The 18,031-nt window shown below is 34.3% G+C and overlaps 1 protein-coding gene across 1 annotated transcript in view; it reads right to left on the bottom strand.

Moving 5' to 3' along the window:
- Positions 1-10,148: 10,148 nt before the first annotated feature.
- Positions 10,149-18,031, bottom strand: part of LOC110441309 (kinesin-like protein KIF28P) — a 33,388-nt gene continuing 25,505 nt past the window's right edge. The window contains exons 18-25 of the mRNA XM_021484456.1: positions 17,438-17,573; positions 17,083-17,168; positions 16,498-16,566; positions 16,040-16,159; positions 14,604-14,744; positions 13,886-14,266; positions 13,623-13,679; positions 10,149-11,757 (exon numbers count right to left, since the gene is read on the bottom strand). Coding sequence (XP_021340131.1) covers positions 11,665-11,757; positions 13,623-13,679; positions 13,886-14,266; positions 14,604-14,744; positions 16,040-16,159; positions 16,498-16,566; positions 17,083-17,168; positions 17,438-17,573 — 1,083 coding nt within the window. The 3' untranslated portion in view covers positions 10,149-11,664. The remainder of the gene's footprint in view (positions 11,758-13,622; positions 13,680-13,885; positions 14,267-14,603; positions 14,745-16,039; positions 16,160-16,497; positions 16,567-17,082; positions 17,169-17,437; positions 17,574-18,031) is intronic.

Here is an 18,031-nt window from a genome sequence, read left to right as displayed (position 1 = left end):
CTGTGTGTGTTTACATTATGCAACCATTGGCGATATGTGTACCCACGCAATAATGAAAAGTATATATATCAAAACGTTAGCTGGCAGTTATACCGAGCGCGGTTAAATAATACAAAAGAGCCACATAATGCAGGTACGTAATGTATTCAAATAGGCAGCCAGGCATATAATGCAGAGCTTTTGTTTGTTACAAGCGCTGTTTAAAAATAGACCTCAATTTTTTTTCATAATATCATCAAGCTCACAACCGAACTGCACATAGCCAGCTCATACACGCATATCTTCTTGAATCTTATCGATGTCACCACGGTACAAACGCTATTAGAACTATATTGACAGTAATATGGTGTGTTTCCAGTTTTCTAAAAACAATGCACATATCTTAACTCGCATGGTATCCAATCTTATCTATGGATAAGTACACTATCGACAACCTTTTTGTAACACTGCCAATAAGTATGCGTTCATCAACTGGTCGTTACAATATTTCGGCCAGGTATGAGTACACCTGTAAAATGAACTTACTGACACAAACATATATAACCCCAAGGCATTAGTAAATGCCGATGGTATCCAAATGCGATCCAAATAGTATTAATATGAGCTGAGGTGTTCCGAGTACAAAGGTACCTGTCAGATATTTCCAAGGTTATTTCCTGTACTGCTGCCAAGATGTCCAGTTCAGCTGACGATGTTTTTATTACGCAATCGACATTTACTAGTAAACGACCAGAATCCGATAGAGATACAGACGTAATGTTCAGCGATGTGCTTGATATGGAGCTCACCAAAGAGAACGTACCGGATTTCAATATGAACTACACATTTAATACTGTAAGACAGGAAGAGTTATTGTGAAATACGTAAAGCGGATGTGTTTGTGAAAACTGGAAACTTCGGCTAAGTGCATTGTACGTGTATATATTACAACGGCTGACTACCGTGTACCACTAGGTATTAAAGTTGGAATTAAAATTACAGTTACTATCTTTCATATTTATTTGTTATCGTTTTCTTTGTTTATCTGTTTTTGTGTCTACAAACCCTATTCAACAGATGGGCATTCTGGGTACGTTTGACATGACCCTGTATGACCTGTTGGATAAGTGGTGATCCATTCATTAAATATCCAACCGCTAGCCATTGGATAGTATGAATAGGTCACTACTTATCCAACAGTCACTCAACTTATCTAACGCCTAGCGGTTGAATAGGTGAAATATTCAGCTTGTAAACACAATAGGTGTCGTAATCGAAAGTTTTTAAATCTAGCTACAGTTCAAACATAAATTCTTGTAATTGATTTTTAAATGATTGCACTGTTGTAACAACAATCAGAACAGCAGTACACAGTTTGTATCTTCGTTTGTTGCAATGAAGGTTTAGTTTCCTATCAAAGCTGTTCATATGATCATATTTAATGTCTTGATCCGAAATATATCTAAACAATGGCCCCTTGATTGGATGATTTCCCATACATGTATATATCAATAGTAATACGTCACTCAGCACTCAATTGACTGTTTCAAATGCAGTACATGTAATTAATCGAGTCTGATTAAATATCCGTTGTCCAACAATCATTTTTTAACTGATATAGTTGATGTTTTTAATTATAAAAATATGTATATATTCAGATAACATGGAAGATGTAATGCCATTTGAAGTAGTTAAGGGTAGAAAAAAGTCCGAATTCAAAACTAGCAACTATCACCTTTTACATGGCTCTTTAGCTTTATTTCAAAAGGACAACATTATGACGTCACGATTACATATCACCACATTACAATAGAAATTATATAGAACATGACGTCACAGTGTATACACGATTGTTCCACAAACTAGCGTAAATGTATTGTCCTCTTGGGTCCTGTGAAAGCTGCTAGTTTTAAAGTCGGGCGTTATATCCTATTTTTACAGATACATGTATGACATATGTGTATATTTATTACACCATACTTCTACACACATCATTCACCCATACGCATCGTCACTCTCACGCATGGAATCTCTAGTGTTTTGACAAAAGTGGGACAGGAGTCCATGTGACGTGTAAAGTGAAATGTGTGTTTATAGCTGTCATGCTATTGGATGGTAAGCACATAGGTCTCATAGCTCATGGACATGGACACATCTCTTCTTCTGTTACATCAATTGTTAGCACCTGACCATGACTATCAGTTACATTCAATGACACGGAGACATGTCTGTGGCTATTGGGAATGCACACGGATAGAAAAGCTCCCTATGCCAGTTTGAGTGTCTATTATAGATTGGATATATGGAAGAACCAACGAATTTTATTTTTGCATTTCCTTTTATTTCAAATATAATATTTCAAAATGACAGTAAAACAATCAAATATCAATGATAGCTTTTCATAGGATCATTTTTGATTTGTATATCCGAATTAATATCTAAACTCGTGTCATTCACTGCTTGATACTGCGCCCATGTTTAGGTAATCCACCGTGCATTGGCTGTTCTCTATTTGATGTACCCATGTTTAAGCACATAGATCACGTGAAGGTGAGAACAACCCTTTGTCTGATGGCCATTTTGTAAACTTATATAATGTCTGTTTCAATTAAACTATGGAACGTATGCATATTGTTATGACCAAATACACTAAATATCAATGTTAAAGTCACGAAAGATGTTAATAGGTCGTTAAACAATGTAAAACCCAACCAAACATATATAAATGATAGCTTTTCATAGGATCATATTTTCAAAAACACTGAACTCTGGCTAACAATAAAACCTCTTCTTTCAAACAAAAACAAGCATCAATCGCACATTGTATTATTGGAAAATGACAAAATCATATCAGACAGAACTGAGGTATGTGAGACTTTCAATCACTTCTTTGTAAATGTGGCCAGTGATATAGGAGGACACACCAATTTTAACCCTGATTTACATGAAAGCATCAACAACATCAAAGACGGTAGGATTGTTATGAGGAACAATAGTGGAGAGAAACACCAAGTCACCAAGCTTGAAGAGTTAGGATCCTACCCCGACCCCCTCCTAAGAAACAACCAGGCCCTAGGACGTTGGCTTCTAATCGTGACAGATCCTACAACAGGCAGCCCCAGCCACATCATAAGTGATCTGGTGAATACATAAACTGATCATATTATGTGTCACTTGTTTCTCTTGTTTCTTTTTGCATTATTTTTTATCAAATAAGTCAAATATGAACCATAACTGTACAAATCTCACCATGTGACTATGTGTGTAGAACCAATTATACATATATCATATAAGTAACTTATTTGATACAAATGTATAACTTATGATTTTGCTATATAATCAATATAATATATATTACTTCACCAAAGCTTAGTAATATGTATGTGTTGCTCTTGGATTGTAACATGCGCAAATTTTCTTTTACAGTGGAAACTTTTATACCTAGGTATAAGTTAACTTACCTTGGCTTATTATCGATGTTCCATCAATTGAATTCATACATATATGTATATAGATTATGAACACAGTCATTATTTTCTAACATTATCTAGGTATCACAAAATGAAAACTGAATATTTAATATATATTCAATTTATTTTTCCAAATATGTATCTCTTTATCATACCCTATACTGTAGAACGTGCATGCCTCATACTACTAGTATAATGATAATATTTACTACAGAAAAAGTTGTGTTATCTAAATTGTATGTGTTATCGTTCCTGGATCATAACATGTGACAATAACATGCCTCTACAAAAGTAAATATATAGTTTATCTAATTAGTGATGTTCTACCAATTGATAATATGTATACATGTATATATACAGCCGATATATGTTATATCCATATAACCTTTCAATCAAGCCCCTTCATTGTGTTTATTTATTGTATGTATTCTATATATACTATAAAAACAAGATGTTTTCTGTATCCATTGACTGTTTGGCCTTTCGAACCATGTGACTGTATGATCGTGCTAAATACAAATGTACTTTATAAGTATGATATTGATTGGTGTAACTAATGATATAAACTTCAGTGAAATGATTATAACGAAAAATAATGCCACATATAGTTTTGCATTTCATGCCATAATTTCACATACCTGAGTTACAAATATAATCCCAAATACATATTTTACTATCAGCCGGTATCTTGGTCAAATGTAAAAAAAACACGTGCATACTGTCTTACAAATGGTCTACCCCTTCCAATTAGCAGGTCAATATTTTGTATTATTGAATGTTATACTATTCTCAACATAAATAGAATGACCAGAATTATTTGAGTCTTAACATTCTACAAGTAATTCTACAAACAATTGATTATTGTACATGAAAATGTCAAATATAGGACTCCCATTATAATTATTTTCTCAATCAAAATGTCAGATATATCTCATCAAAATACATATAAATAATGCTGATTGGAAAGGGCGTACACCATAATTGAAGGCAAACCAAATCCTGTTTACTACTATGTTTGTGACGTTAATATCTATATTTAGTCTTACCATGCTGTCTCTGATCATGTTGATCCCGTATTGCTTGTTAAGGTAATGAATCAGTTTACTGATGTTTATACCTTGCATACGGTCTTTTTACTTACTTTTCTGTTATACTTTCCATTTAATGTACTGTTTTACTCTACTCTAAGTCCACTCAGTCCAAAGTCGAATTCCAGAGATTGTCATTATGCCTATCGTAAGTTTGTTTACACAAGAAACCTATTGATGTGTCCTAATGTTTACCACTCAATTGTCTTTGATAATGGATAAATATAAGAATATCGTAATTATATTTATTGGGACACATCTATATTGTGAGGATTATTACTATATCAACACATTGATCATCCGAGCATTTGCAGGTAAAATTACATACCCTAGCTACTACTTTACATATTGTTTACTTTTTGATGAATCACATTTTTTCAAACTTAAAAACATTGAATATCTTTTATGTACCATTAAAAATATACTACTTCTTTGCAATGATATTGAACTAAATCCAGGACCCCAATTTAACATAGAAATCTCACATCTTAATGTTAGATCTCTCAGAACCAAANTTCCTACCAGAAAACTATATTAAACTATGACGATGCAGATTTTGATGAAATGAATAGAGCTTTAAATGAAATAAATTGGAAAATACTAATAAAAACTCTTGACTCGAATGAGTTTAATAATTTTTTAACAGATTCTATTAATAATCAAATAGAAGAGTATTTACCATCCAAAATTATAACTGTTCGCCCTAATGATAAACCTTGGATGAGGAATATTATAAGGCAAAAATTAGACAGAGAAATAGATTACATAAAAAAGCTGTTGGGAAAATTTCAGAAAGACTAGAAATAAAGTAGAAGACCATGTCAGAGAAACTAAACACACTTATTACGAAAAATTACAACAATCGCTTAGTGACCAATCTGTGCCTCCTAATAGTGGTGGAAAATTGCTAGATATGTCATAAATTCAAATAATGTATCAATTTGTCTTCCTCCTCTTTCTGAAAATAACAACTTAATACATCATCCATTTGAAAAAGCAGAATGTCTAAATAACTACTTCAGCTCAATATCAACTTCTTCTGAAAATCTTGAACCCCTTAGCCCCCATGAAATAACTTTTCCCTTCCTTTTAGACAATATCATTATATCTGAAGAGGACATTAAGGATCAACTGTGTTTACATAATGATAAAATACCTCCTGGCCAGATGGCATGATACCCAAGATAATAAAGAAATTAGCACCTTCTCTATTATGTCCTCTAACTTAACTTTGTAACAAGACTATTGAATCTGGTATTATACCTCTTTCTTGGAAATCAGCTAATATTAATGCAATATACAAAGGTAAGGGTGCTCAAAATGATGTCTCTAACTAAATTTGGTCCAAAAGATGCAGTATAACACCAAGTCTGACGACCAGCACATACACTGTTCCCACAACAAATAACGAACTTCTGCGGGTTGACATTTTCCTCTTGATTAGGTGATTCCCCATATTTTCAAATATGTGTATGTGTAAGTATTTCCATGTCACCATTGAATTGAAGGCGACCAGATAAATTTACTGCGAAGTCATTGGCCCTTGATTAGGTGATTCCCCATATGTTGCACGGAACATTGGCTGTTCTCCAAGTTTTTTTTATCATGTTTACGCATTTCCATGTCACCATTGAATTGAAGGCGACCAGATAAATTCACTGCGAAGTCATTGGCCCTTGATTAGGTGATTCCCCATATGTTGCACGGAACATTGGCTGTTCTCCAAGTTATTTAATCATGTTTACGCACATGGGCAACATCCAAGAAATAACAATCCTGTGTGCAAAATGCTATTTTTAACATCTGATTAAGATGATGTTTCCACGTTTCCCTCCATTTTATAAATAACCATTTGTGCACTATATGACGTACATTGTCATTTGTAATTATCCCTTTATAAGAAGATTGTAAGAGAGTTAGTCTACTGTGCGGATTCCACTGATAAGAGATATCATATTTGATGCACAACGAAGGGGTATTCAATTATTTGATTGGCGCTAAAAACAGAAGCAACTTTGAAAGGATTTAAAGAACTTTTGTTTTGTTAAAAAATAACAGAAAATTTACATTCACGAGTTGCATAACACGTCTAGAAACTATGAATGCAGTCAGAGTTATATTGTTTATACAATCCACAGACTGATCAGTTATAGAATCTTTTAATTGAATCATGGAATGGAAATATTCAGATGATAAACCTCTTCACCCCGAATATTTCTTTCATGCAGAGAGAATGAAATCTTTCCGGCACTGGCCTCCTCAAATTCAACAGCATCCTGCCGACTTGGCAGCGGCAGGTTTGTTTTATTCTGGAAACTCTGACAAAGTATTATGCTTTTACTGCGGTGTGCAGATGTCGCAGTGGTCACCACATCATAAACCTGTAGTGCGGCATAAACATTTTTCGTCGGACTGTATTTTTTGGAAAATCATCGGATAAAAAAGGAAAAAGAGTGTGACGATGTGGAGTAAATGATGTGTGGGGAGTAATGCTGCAAACTCTTACCTGTCTGACTGCTGAAAACATACTGTAACATTGTAAATATTTCAATTTAAAAATGTGATGTTCCGTTTGAAAAAAAAGCAATTATGTGTATTTATGTTCTGCTCATTCTTACATAGACAATGGTGATATAATCCACTTTTGATTATCATGTATCCGAATAGGACTCATACTGTATGACCGTACTTACACTTCGGATTATGTATAGGATGACTACCATTCCGTTTGGAGGGAACAAGCCAAATACGATTTGTGTATATGTTTCAATGCATTGCATGTAAGTAAGATAAAATGATGATACATGTTAACCTGAGTATAAATCATTTGTTAAGAACTGTGTTATGCATTAACTGCTTTGGTCATTTTCATTTTTTTGTACATTTTTATTATAATTTGAATGCTATTACATTTTAGGATTACAATTTGCTTTTGTGTCGTTGTCGTGTAAGTATCTATGTACATATAACAGATAAGATGTTTCTATGTCTTATAATAGTGATACGGTTTCATTTACAAAACATTGACTTTAATAATCAATTCATAGGATTCAAATCAAGTAAAGTGAGTGATGCTTCGAACAATTGGATCATTGTTTAATGGAATGAACAAAAGAACAGGTTTGTTTAAGATGATTTTTCAAAACTCAATAAAATGAAATAATGATGACCATACTTCATTAGGAAGCGTGGTAAAGACTAGGTATATTTAATATTACATGTGTGTAGCAACCGTAGTCTGCATAGCAGACGATCTGGTTAGGCTTTCAAGTGAAATATTTCACCTAATATGTTTCAGTCACGTTAACTGCTGCAAATGATATTGACACTATTGTGTGTGTGTGTGTGTGTGTGTGTGTGTGTGTGTGTTCACTATACAACCATTGACGATATGTGTACCCATGCAATAATGTAAAGTATATATATCAATACGTTAGCTGGCAGGTATATCGAGCGCGGTTAAATAATACAAAAGAGCCACATAATGCAGGTACGTAATGTATCCAAGTAGGCAGTCTAGCCTATAATGCAGAGCTTTTTGTTCATTACAAACGCCATGCATTAATTATATAAATTCCCACATATTTGCAAATTAGTATGTATTTAAAGCGGTTGCAATATAACTTAAACACAATTGCATGTAATAGGGCAAAAACAACGCTCTATTTGCTATTCTTTTTTATAGATCATCAAGTACAAGGCCGAGTAGCGATCACATACACGTATATGTCCTTGTTCTCAAAGACAACAAACGAACTCCAGTGTGTGATTGCTAGAAGTAATTCCAGTAATTCGGTGTATTTGCAGTATAATAGAACGCTAAACCATATAAAACCAAACGAAAGTTCATAACTGGCTGTTTTCCAACTTATTCTAATCACAACCAGATTTGACCGTAAAGTTGTAACTGTGCCAAAAGACCGTTACTCAGCATACATATATCGTTATAATAGTTCAACACGTTTACATGTAATATATTTAACTACAGTACAAGTATAAATCTCGTATTATTGACTTTAAAAGGGTCGTTCAAACACTCTGAGAAAAGATAAATTATTGCTTTTTGCTTTAGTGCATCATAAACATGACAATACAAAGTTTGTACAGATTGATTGTTTTAGGGGTAAGTATCTTTGAGACCTAATATACATATATAGGCATTGAAATGGGGATCGATATGTGCCATGCAAGTTAGACCAAGTAAAGATCCGTCGTGTGCGGTACGTGTATACAGGATTTGCGAATGTTTGTGTTCACAAGGATCTTCTTACGTTACTGTGCCGCTAAACGTCTGTCTTGTTTTTTTATCAGTAGGATAAACATTTCCTAAGAAAGAAGTTCTTAGATAGGTTTTTAACGTTCCCTTATTCGAAACACGGGACGTGAAAAATGTAACAAAGATATAAAATAAAAGTTAATTATTTTACGTGTCATAAACAATTCAATAATTTTACACAATGTCACGCATGCGCGGACACGTATGATGCTGTTTTATGTCAAATTCTGGCAAGATTATTCTGTTCATTTTTTGTTAATACTACTTCATGTGCGTAATATTTATTATGATGATAGCAACTTTATTAATGGCTGGTCTCGACCAATAACTGATTTCAATATGTTGTTTTACAAATGCCATTAAGTTTTGTATTTGACAGTGTCAGACCTAAGGGATTTTGTGTACAAATCCTTGAGACATAATTTATATATTTTGTATGACGAATGTTATATTTTTTGTATTTCTTCCTGATTTTGAACCCATTATGTATCATATATATAAATATAATGTTAACGTCGCAGGCTTAACCCTAGGGTGAGACAAGGATGTCTCACACCGGTAAAAGTGGCGGATACACCTGTCCAGGGTAAGATAAATCCCTTTCTCACACTAGGGTTGAGAGGGGGGATTCCACTATTAATAACAATGGAATGAGGTCACGTCAACCATGCAAAGTTAACTTTATATTATGCATATGATACACAATAGGTTAACATGGTAAAAGAAATATTTGTTTTTACCCCCTTCAGGGTGAGATAAAGGAATCTCAACCCTCCAGGAAAAAATCCTTAGTTGCCCAACACTCGACAAAATCTCGTGTTTGACACCTTAAGAATCTACCCCCTTCAGTTGAGATTCCCCTTATCTAACCCCTAGTGCAAACATGGCTTGATCAGTGCCACAGATATTGTCCGAGCTCTTTTCAAAGCAACTTGAAAAATGACACTTGCATGAATATGCATGTTTTAAATCACACACTGAGAGAATAATTTAATATGAACCCATTTAAATGTTTATGCCTTGAGATGTTTTGCTTACAGCTGTGAGTTCAAAGTCATTCAATATATCAACTATATGATTCCAAAGAATATTTTGCCAATAAATAGCTTGTTTTATCAATACTGAATGCAAGGGAGTTTAATACGTATTTTTTTATTTTATTACTATTTCTTCAATTCGATCATATACATTCCTGTCCCACGTATTCAGTACGATACAAAGAAAGACAGTCTTGCTGTAGCGAATATTTATTTGATGATATAATGTTCACATGAGTTATGGATTCCTTAGTCTTTCATAAAATCAGCTAATGTCTGTATATCTATTTATTTCCAAAAGTTCTTTTGCTTTTTGCCTCAAATATATATGTGATTGATCGCAATGCACGAATAAGCGGTATCAAAATACATTTAAAACACTACCTTTACTACGCTTTACGATATATAAAATTAGAGTTATTTTGTTGTTTATGTTAGTATCAAACTGGTTTTCGTGAGTCGGTTTTGTACAATATTAGGAGGAAAAGCATCAGTTCCTTTTTTCAATAAACCAAATGAATCGAGTCAATGACTATAGCTAGAAAGTTTCGATAGATAGAGGAGAGAGAGGAAGACTGACACTCTCCAACAAACCTAATTAGTTGCTAACGCATTTAACAAAGTAGTATAAACTTACACAGGTAATGCTGCTAGAAGCGTTCACAACTATAGTTCCTGTCTAACCTAATTATACAATGTAGTAGGGAAAACACTATTAACAATGCAGCCTTTTTTTTCTTTTTTCTTTATTTACAAAAATATCCTCTTCACAAATAGCTCTCTTGATGCACAATTGTTTTTGTATTGTTTAACGGCCCATCGACAATGTAAGTCATTAAGGGCACTTGAATGGACAAAATACTGTCTTGAATGGACAAAAACCTCTCAAACCTTCGTACGCATTTACAACACCTGCTACCTGTACTGACTACTTGGTCTAGACAATTCTTGTCACGCAGGAACAAAAATGTAATCATAATGTTGATTGTCGTTTATAATCTTTCTATTATAAATGTAATAAATAAAAACATTAAGGTAAAAGTCAATTTAACTTCGCTATTTATGTATGAAAAGGGTTAAGTGAAAGGGATGGTGCAATAATAGGTCGTTTATAGACCAACACCAATACGCATTTTAATTTTTGATGACGATGCGTTTACACCAGACCTACATAAATTGCTATACATTGTTATTATTGAATTATTTCCGTTTGACATATTTTGAGATATTAGGGGTCACAGGAGGGGCAGCAAAATATGACATGTTTCATTTCGCAGTTCAAATAAATTCAATATCCTTTAAAAACATTAAATTAGTCAAAACCAATTATTTAGATTTGTTTTTACGATATAACATCAGTACAATGTAATAAAAATCAGTTGTTTTTAATTCTGCTCTAAGTGACACCTTATTTTCACCATGAAACTTTGTTAAAATGTCAATAAAAAAATCAATAAATGCACGTTGTGCTTTCCCTATTATCACCCAGAGGGGCTATTTATCCATACTAGGTCCTATAGTAATCCTCCTACCGGACATTAGTGCATGGGGTTGTAGTTGACAGAATACGTCTCTATTGGTCAAGTTATTTTACCGTTGTCCTTTTCACTAGATACTCTAGAAACCAAAAAAAAAATGGAACACTCTATCCTCGTCTTGCAAATAATCTTGGGTTTTATTACCAAATAGTCGGACAGAAGGCCAAAAAGATGAATAATAATGAAATAACTTGGTCCTAGTTATAATCGTCATACTATTGCGGTAATTGTAGACCATGAAGGGTATAAACGAATGTGAGTGTCACGATTGTAAAATTATTGTAAGACACAAGCTTTAGATGTATTAGCTCCTAGTTCTTCTCCCTGTGCCGCCACTGGATCGTCCAACGCCTTCGCTAAGTCGGATACCTGTTGGATAATCACACATCAGACAATAAATAACGATTTAGTAATCATTTTCACTTAAATGCATATTTAAATAAATGTATATGAAGATAGTCTTTTTATGATTTTGTATCATGTTGTATTGAATGAAATTAAAAATCTGAGCTAAAACTCCATGTTTCCTATACCATTCGTACATGTTTTATTGTTGCCTTAGAATAAACATAAAACCAAAACAGAATACTGAATTGTCAACAAAACCAAACTTCTGACTCAAAATAGATAAATCAAGGGCAAAGTATAAATGAAAAAAAGATTTACTTGGAAACCCTTGAACGAGTAATAGAAGGATAATACCTGTTACTGTGGAAGGGGAAGCGTTTTGCGGTTCAACGACTACATCCGACATGTTGATCTTATTTTGATGTTATGATATTAATCACGAATGACGAAAACAACAACTACCAATAATCGAAAGATACGAGGACCAATCTATAAATTTTGTTACCACACAGCTCCCGTCAAAACGGGCGATAAACAAATTAGGGCTTCAGCAAACTGTAAGCGCATTTAAAGATCAATGCACGTGTAATATTTCGACATCATTCGACAAGAAATGAAATATTAATCATTATTGAATGCGGAATGAGGAAGGTTGAGACTAAATCTGAAATACGGTCCTGCACGATGTGTTTAACAGTTACCACTATAACCGATACATGAAGAAGTATGCAGTATAAAGGGCACAACAACCGTCATATTGAGAAATGTCTCCAGGTAGGTGAACCGATTCGAGAAATGGGTAAGTCGACATAATAGAGGAAACAAGTCCGACCAGACAGGCCAGTTGTTGCAGCGTCAAAGAAAAATAGTTTTTAAGGACTATGGTCGTTTTAATGTTTCTGAGATAGCTCATATGGTTGGTATTTCCGAAGGCAGTACACATCGCATTCTGACCAAGTGCTTGGAACTAAAAGCGCTCTATGCTGGATTGATCCCCTATTTGCTGACACCTGAACAAAAGGCCAAACGTTTTAATATGTACACTGTACTAAAAACATATTGAAAATTGCGACTCAAGAAAGCTATCTGAGTTACTTACAGCGTATGAGTCCTGTGTCTATTACTTTGAAGCCAACAGGCGCGTAAATAACAAGCAGTGGTTGTCGAAAAATAACAAGAAGGACAGTGATTATAGGACGTATGAAAAAAGGTACGTCATGCTAGAAGTCCCGTTGTTCAGATACCTTGCGAAGAAGGCAAAACCATCACAGACAAGTTTTACAGAGACAAAGTACTTAAGCCTGTCAAAAGATTTGACATGAAAACCCGTCCAAGTAAAAAGTCGAATGGCATCCAGATAATTTACGAACACTTCATCCAAAAAAGCAATACCGTATTGGTGTTTTTGAAGTAAGAGAATGTAGAACAGAGTGACCACCAACCCTTTTGACTAGATATAAGTCCCTGTGCTTTCTTCCTGTTCTTATATAAAACAAAATGGGAAACAGTAGAAGTGCTCTTAGTAGTGCGATCTTCCAGTGTTTTGCCAGTACACCTAGGGGAGACTACCACGTAGCGTTTACGCCATGAATAGCGCGATTTATTATGTGCGTTTCTATTAATAATAATTAAGGTCAGATTATATGTGCATCATGCATGTGATTCCTGACACTAGTGACAGACTTTATTGAATGGCCCCTGTAATAACTTTATATTATTTTAACACATTTTCTACACCTGAATTGCAAAAACATATATTTCAGAAGAAGTCCTTATATTTAAAGGAAAACGACAAAAGTTGCATCATATAAACGATAAATATATATCTATTTTTGATGTAATATATATCGGAGTGTTAAGGTAAATAAGTTTCATAATGTACATACATTTATACTCGATTTGCCTTTTTCCCGTGTCCTATTCAACAGCTCCTTAACAGCCTCCTATTGAAGGAAAAATATGTTTTCATCAAGCGTTTTATAAATAACGACATGTCAACTAAAATTCAGGATTTGCCTTTCACTTAAAATATTATACCATAGCTTGTTGATCAAACACAAAAACACGACTTTAAATATATTACATATTCGTAATGGTGTACATACCATAATAAGATAATTATAGTAAATGGTAGCATTTCAATACGTACCAGTGTCTTCTTGTTCTCCATGTTTTCCTGGTGTAGTTGTCTCCCTCTACCTTTATAGCTTTCTATCTCCTGAAGCTTCTGAGACATTTCCGCTTTGTGAGCATCAATTGTCTCCTTCAGTTTTGTTTCAGATTGCTGTTTTGCTTTTTCTAATTGCTTTTGCTCATTTGCCACATGTTGAGCTAGTTCATCTTTCAACTTCTTTTCTTCTTCCCGTGTCATAGTAGACATATTATCTCTGCCACTGTCCCGCCCAGCAGGTATCGGTACCGGAATAACTATACTATTCGCCATGTCTGATTCATCATCATGTTCCTTTTTCCTTTTTTTCTTTTTCTTCTTCTTCTTTTCTCCCGTGTCTCCATCTTCCAATGCGGATTTCTGTAATAGCATAATATGTTGTTCATTTTACGTTCAGATTAGATTAACTTTAAGATATCGAAATACCCCGACTGAATATTTTGTTATATGTGTGTTAGAAATATGTAATGTAGAATGAATATACACGGAGAAGTATGTCATACTTACACGTTTACTTGTGACAACTCATTTAAAATTAAGACTTTTGTTTATTTTTTTCTATTTCGACATTGATATGATACAGTGTACTACATTTGTTTCTGAAGTTGCGATTGAGCTGCTGCTATTTAACTGATATCTTTGGAAAATATAAATTACCGAATGATTTGAAAGAGAGATATAAGGTGTTTCAACTTACTCCTATGAAAGTCTTTTCTCGAATCATCAGATCCTTTGTTGGAAGCAGACCCGTGTCTCCTTTCGACGACACCAACTGGTCGTCCTTCTGCCGTCCCCAAACCTCGATAACCAGATGACGATCTCTCAAATAATTCAAGAACTGCAAAGTAAGAGAAGGGAGGATATGACACGTTTGCAAATATAATGGATCAACCATTGATACTTACTAATAACGATGTGATTTCAAACGAAAAATTATCAAAAACTAAATTCAAAAACTCAATACCCCTGCACTCCACATGATTGAAACAATATTAATGTCGAAGTGAGAGGTTGTGATGACCTAAATGTGGAACGCGTCACAACACGTGACCATCAGGTTAATGTATGCAAAAAAATAACTAAAGAATACCAAAGTACATCATTGATACTCCAGGGTTTACGCTCACTTTCACTCTTTGCACCCCAGGGATATGTCATGACTAAATCGAATGCTCATTGTGCGCCACGTTGTAAATTAGACAACACAACTGGTTTGATCCTTTGATGTACATCAAAAGATTTGGTTTGGTTTGGTTTAATTACGTCCTATTAACTGCTTAGATCATTTAAAGACGTGATTGCGTGAGTGTATGCAGGAGACATGAAATATTGGCGTGATTTCCTCTGTGTGATAGCGCGGATCTTATGACGATTTGATAGTGCTATCTTACTGAAATGCCATGCTGAAGGCACCAAGCAAAGCATTCCGCCAGGTCACATTATACTGACAACGGGTGAACCAGTTATTGCCATTTCCCTTAATGCTGAACGTTAAGCAGGGAATAACAACTACCATGTTTAAGGACTTTTGTATGTCCCAGCCTGAGGACAGAACCCATTGCCTTCCTTACCTGGGAAATAGGAAATAAAAGGAAAATTAGATGAAGAAAGAAAGATAAAGATTCCAAATATCGCAATGGGCGCAGCAGAATTTTTTTGACTGACTGTCTTTGAAGTTGGGTATATCTGTTATCTTTATGACATGTATCAGCATAGATATTGGTCATGTTTTACCCGAGACCAATCAAATAGCCAACCAAGTGCTTTCAATTTCGCTATGAAATATCCCAGTGACATAGACAGCGGAAGTGAGCGTAACCCCTGGAATGACCGAAATGGGAATCTTTTTTCAAGTATTGAATACCACGACTATATTCTAATCGTTATGTAGTAATTGTATTACAACGACAACCTACGTAAAGTCGAAAATATGAACAAAATTTGATAAAGACAACGTCGATGCATTCGACCCCTTATCTAATATATGTTGTTTGTGTTTTATGAAAAAAAAATCCTTTCCGCAAAACTTGTACCCGAATCTGCTTTGACCATTTCTGAACAGTAGTTCATAATCAAATAGACAGCAATATTGCACAACACTACGACAATCTAGTTAGATAGGAGTCACCTTACCTGTTGTGTGACAGGATTCTGTACATAAAGTTTTTCAAAGTCAAAATCAGGAGTTGTCCCTACTGATTCCTTCGTTTGTGTGTAGTCATTATCAAGGTAAAACTTGAATTTGCAAAATGACTGAAAGAAAAAAAAAGAAAAAAAAATGTTATGCAAGAGTTGTCTATGTCTATACAATTACGCAACAACTTCATTCATCTTCTAAAATGGAATTGATCTTAGCACGCTTATCAAGATAGGTGAAACTATGACTGGCAAAGGAGTTGTAACAAACTAATGATAACAAGTATGTGCTGCGTGAGAATGAATACAATCTGCTGTAGGCGACAGTATTATAGATGCTATATATGGTAACAAGTAGATACCTAGCAACAGACAAAAACTGAAATGATGTATGAACTGTCATTAAATGGGATGTTATAACCTATTTATCAGTTGTCGTCTGGGTTCAGGTTTACCTGTTTGATATTTGTAGGTAATCCCCGAGCCCCGTTCACTTTCAACAAGAATGTCAAATCTTTGCCAACCTGAAACAGAAAGTAATGTCGTATAAAAAAATGCACATAATAATACCGCATACTTGATTTTGATTTTATTGATCGGACCTTATCTTTGTAAAAATCTTACAAGGTCACGATAGGTATAAAATAAATAAGTGTGTAATACTGTATAACGTAGCAGAGTACCATCAACCTCCTCTTTGGAATAATGTTAAACAGTACGGAAGCATACACATGTTAATTATCACGTGACCATGTAATTAACACACATGACTCAATTCCAAGTTTATTATGTGTAAAATATGTTAAGTACAAGAAAGAAGACATCCTTGATATTTTATAAGAGGTTGTTATGGCGCTCGAAAAGCCAATGTACCATCTTACATATACCGCTACCATATAGCTATAATCTGAAAAGAATCGTCAATGTGCCATATACGGTAAATTATGGGCTCTTTGTTACATCAAATACCATTTGTAAATCGAAAATGATTTGTGTTGTTTTAATTGTACCAATAAACTGAAATTTAATTGAAAATGTACCAAGTCCGCCGTATCCTCGAGAAGAGCAATGTCACCGAGCGGCTGCTTGTTGTTATCACATGGAATCACCTCCAACTGTAAATGTCCTAAGAAAAATAGCACCGAATACATTGTTAAAGTCGTTTATCAGATTGTCATAATGTAACGCAGTTCCGTTTCTTGTCAATGGGGTCGAGAAAATGCTTTATTGAGAATGGTTTAACTTTGATCCATTATGTACCTTAGATTTTGAATAATTTTGATCATTAGTCGTTTATCTAGGATAACTTTTAATTGTCATATATAGTTGATTTGAGGTGGTTTTAACATACATATACCTTTGATTTATGACAGGTATGTTTGACATAGTACCTACCTTTGATCTGCGTCTTGTGGTCATGAATGTCGGCGTTCTCCTCTATACTACATTTATAAGCCAAGGACAGCAGGCTGAAATGTGCTACACCAACCATTACTTCTGTATCAGCAGGCTCCCAAAAGGGATCGTCTTCCTGACGTACATTAACGATTACCGTTTTATTCTCTACGATAATGTAGACATAGTTAAATAAAAATAAGTCCGTTAGTTAATCAAACAATTGTCTTTTAGATAAAACAATGTTTGATCACGTTGATCCAAGGTAAGCATCAACAACTGTTTGTTATTGCTCGTAAACATTTTCTGACCGGATAATTGATTTTTCTTTTGAAGTTTTTATAAATTTGTAGATTCCAGGAAGCTATAGTGCTGTGAATCATTTTAACCTGTACTGGAAGTCTCCTAACAAAACGCTTACGAGATGTTTTTGTTTGCTGTAGAAAGTTAAAATGTAGTTAGTTAAGCATTGAACTGTTACCAGATGCAGTATACATTCGATTTGAATGCAATTTGGGTGACAGATAAATAGATTGGTAACAGTTCATTGCTTATATTAACATGTATATCATTTATTTTGTATAGTAACTGAAG

Source organism: Mizuhopecten yessoensis, unplaced genomic scaffold, assembly GCF_002113885.1.
Source record: "Mizuhopecten yessoensis strain PY_sf001 unplaced genomic scaffold, ASM211388v2 scaffold213, whole genome shotgun sequence".
Taxonomy (NCBI): Eukaryota; Metazoa; Mollusca; class Bivalvia; order Pectinida; family Pectinidae; genus Mizuhopecten; species Mizuhopecten yessoensis.
The sequence above is the reverse complement of the archived record's forward strand: the minus strand, read 5'-3'. Positions and strand labels throughout refer to the sequence as shown.